The sequence below is a fragment of the Ceratina calcarata genome, unplaced genomic scaffold, assembly GCF_001652005.2.
Source record: "Ceratina calcarata isolate Rehan_Ccalc_2016 unplaced genomic scaffold, ASM165200v1 scaffold775, whole genome shotgun sequence".
In the NCBI taxonomy this organism is placed as follows: Eukaryota; Metazoa; Arthropoda; class Insecta; order Hymenoptera; family Apidae; genus Ceratina; species Ceratina calcarata.
In genome coordinates, this window is record NW_017179053.1 from 1 (window position 1) to 6,911 (window position 6,911).

The following is a 6,911-nucleotide window of genomic DNA, read 5'->3' on the forward strand; positions in this document are numbered from 1 at the left end:
AAAGAGGATGTCAAGGCACGCTGCCGGAGCAGTCACGACGTTGGCGTAAGAAATATCTTTATGGAGCAGGATGACCACTCCGCCTCCCCTGCCTCCGACGCGATCGCAACGAATCATTACAAAGTCAGGAATACCGACGGCATCGCGAGGTGTTAACCAGGTTTCAGTTAACAGAATGATATCCGGTTGCACTCTGGCAATCAGGAGCAGAAGTTCATTCCGGTTTCTCGTGAATGAGCGAATGTTCCAGAGAACGATTTTTGGAAAAGCCGGAGCAGCCATTTAATCCAACTGATTCATGACTTGAACGAAGACGCGGAATTTCTCCGCATTAGTGCGGCAGGATCGTAACTGCGCGTTGAGGTTTCTTACTAACCCAAGCATGAAGTCGACATCTACCAAGGAGTGAAGCGTTCGAATTTCGTCGAATAACGCGAAAGCACTGTCCCCCGCAGCCTCGCGCGGAGGTGCCTGATCGCCCCTAACGGCATCAGCAAACGATCGATTATTAAAGTTACGCGATCTAGGATCGAAATTAATTCCAGGAAGCCTGTTATTTTCTGCATAACCCGGAGTAAAAGGCACAGCCCTACCACCTACTCGCGTAGGGGGCAGGGGAGGACCGAAATGATCATCGATAATTTTGGGGGCAACAGCTCTATCTCTGGCGATTTTCCCCCTGTCTCTATACGCCAGATAGTCAAGCAGTGCTGGACACTCGGAGTAATTTGCCGTGTGTCCTCCGCCACAGTTGGCGCAGGTCGGCGCCTCCTCCATGGGTTTGGCACAAGTGGAAGTGTGATGCCCTTTTCCACATTTGACACACATAGGCTGCACGTTGCAATTCGTAGCCGCGTGACCGAACTTTTGACACCGAAAGCATTGTGTATAGTTCTTCTGGGAAAAATACTTGTCCCAGTAGACCCTGATGCGGAACAGGTACCCGATCTTGTTGACAAGATTTAACGAGGTGCCCGGGGGAAAGTTAACTCTATAGACTTGTCTATTACCATTGTTACCGATAACGGAACACGAAATGGGCTCTAGTCCGTGCAACTTGATTTCATTAATTACTTCGTCGATCGGCGTGGCCGGAAGGCCACGGAGGACAGTGCTAAGCAAACGCTCCGAACTTTTACTGTATGTGAAATATTGAAGATTTTTTTTCCTTTAAAAATTCGATAAAGGTATCATACGCCTCCATCGTATTGAACACAACCCGTATTCCAGACCTGAGAAGCTTGGTTTTGAACGTGTCGCCACATAGAGCGAGCATCTCCTTTTGAAATTGATGCGCCGAGCACGAAAACCGCGTGACATAAACCGGAGGAATCTTGGAGGAGACCCTCCCACCCCGCACCTCGCCGCGCGCATCGCCGGCACCGTCGAGTTCGTCGCGATTTGATTTCCCGACCTTAGATTTAAAATCGGTCACCTGAACGGTTTTTACCGGATTCGAAGTTTTATTCGAAGTAGTATTTTGAAAATTATTATTTCCCTGATTAGTTTCAGGGTCAAAAATGTTCGCAAGAAGCGCGAAGCGATTCGACGTCTTAACCGTCGGAACGTCGTCCATCTTGACGTTGGAGATGACTCGCGGAACGGGACGAGGCACGCTCCGAGCCGCGTTGTCGGCCATCTTGTCTACTTGAACATTCGCGTTCGCGATAACCGTATTATTATTATCCAGATTGCTATTCTCGTTGAGAATTCGTTTCACGAAACCCGATCTATTTGAAACGTCCGATTCGGGGATATAATAATTACTAGTATCGTGAAATCCGGCCAATCTTTCGGCAGATACGGGACTCACCGTTCTGTCTTCTGAACCACCGCGTGGGACCGGCGACACCGAACCGCTCCTCCTATGCCCTTGCGATACAGCAGTATCGCTCAAATATCCCCTTTCAGGAGAGGTGGATAATTTGGAAAATTGCACCTCACTAACAAGATGCCCGGAATTCTTTTCAGATTTGTTTAATTGCAGCACTGCTCCCTTGAAGGGCCTTGGAAATCGTGATAGCCAGTTCAGGAAGTCTGGCTCTCCTTGTGGCCATAGGCCGCTTACGACAGCGGCCTGCCCTGATCAATTTCTCGTAAAAATCCCCTGAATCACTCACTGTGTAAAAGGAATATTCACATTATGAGAAAAGAATGTTGAAAACCGTTAAGATTTTAAATTAGATTCGAATGTACGGTGTAGACCGTTAGCACTTTTTTAACTACGTCCTAGCGGGGACACCGAAAGTAAAGAAAACAAAACACGTCCGAACGGCACAAGAGCCACATGGGAAGTGCCCACCCGAGAGCGAGGGAAATGAGAACCAATGAGGCGTCAGCCAACCGGGACTACCCGGGCAGAGACACTCCCACGGACCGAGCGTACCCGAACACAACATGGCGGCAAGCCGCCAGGAGAGCGATAAAACCAACAGAAGACGGAACCGAATACAAAATGGAATCCAAAAAGAGGGGAAGACCACCGAAAGACAACCAGCACCCAATACACCAACCCCGGAGAAACCGGAAACACCCACCCCAAAACAAAGACCACCCCGAACACACTCACACCCAAACACACACCCAGACCACCACACAAACCCCCGACAGACCACCAGCCACGCCGAAAGAACGGATGCAGCGAACCGGCAAAATCCGCGATCACCCCCTGGAAAACGCAAGCAACCAGCCGGGAACACGGCCAGTAATCAGGCAGGAGAGTAATAGACAAGGCCGCAGCCAGAGGAGCGCGGAACGATCCAGTCCCCGACGAAAGAAACGGACCAGGACCACGAGATAAGAGTAAAAAACCGGGGAAGCAGAACAGCCGGCTCGAGAAAGCCAGCCGGAAAAGAGCCCGGACGCCAGCACGGAGACACGGCGCACATGATGCTGTTGTCTTAGTCGGTAGGACGAAAATAAGTCGCGTAGCTCTATCAGAAATATCCACCAGGCCGGCTGTCCTAATGAATGTTTCTTTCCGCGTAATCTGTTCGCCCCGCGGTGTTACCTCGCCTAGCACCGTCATCCTATAAACATCGAGGATGTGTGCCAGTGGGTAGGTCAGATGCAACACTATCCATGTGTCACGACCTACACAATCGGGTTGCCCATTATCTGCGATGGGTATGACCTGTCTGATGTGTCTTGTCTGATGTTCCAAACTTCCTGTCCTTGACCGCCTACTAGTAGATCCCCTCCATTGCGTAACATCGCCTCTAGTACGTCCGCGGTCACGAAGACAAGCCTGATAGTCCCAATCGCCGGTACTGCGAGTAGACATTATCAGCCTGTCAGGCTCCTGTGCGGTGGCCCAAGCATAACCCACTCCTGATGGTTGCACTGATCGTCGCTCACGAAGTTCGTCATATAAGTCCACTTTAACAGCTAGGCTGCGGTAGTCCGCTTTACTACTGTCGATATATGCATCGATACCTGCTGCAAGTAGTGGGGTATTGCTCATGTAACCGTATGTGTATAGGCCTTTGGAGGGGTTAATGACCCCGGGCCAGAGAAAGTCGGGTCCCAGCGAAACGACAATAGATAGTGAAGAGAGGCCCCGGCCGGAACAAATCGGACCGGACGGCCGTAAAGACCGACACTCGAGCCACGCTAAACACGCAGAGGAAATACCGGGCAACGGCAGGGGACCCTAAAAACCGTGCCACGCGCGGCAACCGCCAGGCCGGACGCTCACTTACCATGTCATTAAGAAAAGACAAAAGACGAGCCCCGAAACAACCAGTATGATGACAACCGAAAGACGGACAACAAGCCGCAAACGACCCCAGACACCGACAGACGGCAAGGACGACAAAGAAAGCCCGCTAAACACCCAATTAGTCCTCCCGGGCGACGGGAGACCCCAAAAAACAAAAGGAGGAAAAGAACCGCAACAATTGGAAACCTACACGCGCGAGACCAGCTACGGCGCAACACTACCAACAAAAGCCAGGAACACATCGCGGAAAACCCGACCAAGCACAAGGATCGGACCGGGCCACCAGAAAGACGAAACAATGCAAGGAACAGAACGGGAACAGAACCAACGGGCAAGGACCACGGGAATCGATCAGACCTGAAACTACGAAACGCAATAAAACACAGGAATATGGCGTAATCAACATTTATTTAACAAACCACAAACACAATAAACACAATACCAAAGCACAAATAATAATAAAACGCAACAACGCGAAACTCTGGACAAGTGACGAATAATAAAAACACGCTACGCACACGCAAACCCAGGACCCAACACGCAACTGCACACACATATACAAAACAAAAGCGCGGACACGCAAAACAAACGCCCCCCCTACTCAGACGGTGGTGACGGTGACGGTGACGGTGACGGTGACGGTGACGGTGACGGTGGCGGCCTAACGGAAGGACGCACCCGACAAACGGAGGCCGCAGGTCGCTGCTCCAGGACAGCCCTGTCGCGAGCAAATCCGCCGCCCAACCCTTCCGACCCCGCCGGGGCTAATGTCAGCAACAACTCCAGCTGGAGCATAATCGGGAACCCGCACAACGGCTCCCCCGTCATGACAATCCCGCGTAGCCACGCGAGCAGCATGGGACAGGCCCCATCTAAGACCAGGCCACCCCGGCGATAAGAGAAGCGCAATGGTCGATCCTCCTCACGTCGAACGCGGACCCCTCTCTCGCGTTCGAATACGGACACCATCCGCATACGACGGGCACGGTAGTGCCGAATCTTCGATCGTAACACCCCACAATCCTCCCAGTCCAACTGACGGGCCGGGTAACCGACCGGCACGATCACGGCCCGCACGCCGAACACGGGCCCGAGAACCTGACCGCCATCAGAATCCACAGCCCCCTAGAAGGGAAAACAAAACAAAGCACAACAATTAGAAAGCCCCCGACAGGAACAGGAAGGCACACGCAACAAACGGGACACGCGAAGGAGACCAAACCCCCGGCCCCAACAAAGGCAAGGCCAGGAATTAAAAACTTACCATGGGGTACAGATTGTACAAATCCAACTCCATTAGGACTGCGGCAATAAACAGGAGGCACCAAAAAACCAGAAATAAAAAGGCAAACACAAGAGAAATATCACAGCGAGAACACCGAAAACAGACGAAGCGCAAAAAAGCACGTAGGAACAGAACGGTGGACGATACGAAGCCGAAATGACGCGAAAACTACCACCCGCCGCAAGCTCGACCCTTTACCACACACACAAGCCTGCGCGCAAATCCGAACGCACCCACACAAACACAGACCGACCGACCACCGGACTCGCAAAACGACCGACCGAAAAAATGCAAACCGACCAACCAGAAAGGGGCACAGCCACGACGGAGAGGAGCAGACAAACCGCGGTACAAGCGCGGGAAGAACGAAGCGAGAAACGGGAAACACCCGGCGATAACGAACGCACGACGGAGCAGACCAAAACCCATGAGAAAAGGAAAAACATAACAGGAACAAGCAAGACCACGGAAAATACCCCCTGAGCCACGACGCTCACCCCCGGAAGGAGGGAACAAGAAACAAAGCCAAACACCCGAGACGCAACAGGGAACGCGACACACGGGGAAAACAGACAAACATGCAGACGGACGGTAAAAACAGACACCTTGCACAGGAATGCATCCGAGAAAAAGAAAGGACCCGGACACCCGAGAACTGAAGGGACCGGACGACAGGAAACAGAACGAACGACAAAAAACAGACAAGAACAAACAACAGGGAGAAGGACGGGAACAGAAGCCAGAGACCCGCGGAAAGAGGAACACACAAAACGAAACGGACCCAGAAAACGACCCAGAAACAAGCAAGACAGAAACCACGCCCCGCGATACAGCACGAGAGACGGAAGGAGACAGGGGAAATCCGAACTCAGAGAACGGCTATAAATACGGAGACAACCCGCAAAACCAAAACCGTACTCCCCCGAGACGAACAAGGCAACCAGCAACCATGAGCCCAGAAGACCAGAAAACAAGAAGAATCCCGAACTTTCAAAGAGCATTCGTACCCGAGGACTACCCAGAGACCAAACTGACGCCCGCAGAATGCGGGGACTTCAGGGACGCACTGGCAGCATGTGCCGAACGATACATGGAAGTAAGGATAGCAAAAGGGGCTCAAACTCAACACCTAAGATTTGAGAAATTCCACAAGAGAAACGGGGGCATAATAGTGACATGCAAGACAACATTCACGGCAGACTGGTTGGTGAAAGCAGCAAAGCATATAATAATGCCAAGCGGCGTCAAACTGAGGGTCGACGAAGGGACAACGCCCGATCACAGATTTACAATAGAGGGTAAAGTGACGCACCCTAGATTCAACAAGAACAACGTCGCCAAAGCTATCGAACAATTCAGCAAAGAAATGAACACCACAAACTGGACGGCAATAGGCGAAAGGATGGCCGGAGGAGGAAAGATAATCAAGCTACAGATCGACGGGAGGTCACTGGAAGCAATCAAAAACGAGCAAACAAACTAGCCCTGGACAAACACGCCATCCAGAGGATGTACATTCTAACAGCTAAAGGAACACCCATACTCGCAAACAGCGAAACGAGCGAAATCACAGAAATCCTAGACGAAGACTTTGAAGAGACAACCACGAGAATCAACACCAATCACGACGACAAACCAGGGACACAAGGGACAGAACCACGGCCGGACGAGCAGAAACAGCCGGCAGGGAAGGGAACAACACCCCCGCAAACCACCGAACCCGAACCCGAACCAAGCCCGAAGCCAACTACAAGCGGACCACGGTGTGAAAACAACCGGAACAACACCCCGAAAGAAACCAACACAGGAAACAACCTACCGGACACACAACTCGAAACCCCGGACCGACACCCCGGAACCAGAACGCACCAAAAGCAGAACACAGATCAGAGTCCACATCCTTAG

General features: G+C 51.8%; 1 protein-coding gene across 1 annotated transcript; it reads left to right on the plus strand.

Annotated features, from left to right (window-relative positions):
- Positions 1–6,515: 6,515 nt before the first annotated feature.
- LOC108630490 (mucin-2-like) lies at positions 6,516–6,911 on the plus strand. Its single transcript, XM_018033820.1, has one exon. The coding sequence runs from the start codon at positions 6,516–6,518 to the stop codon at positions 6,909–6,911; it is 396 nt and encodes a 131-aa protein (XP_017889309.1).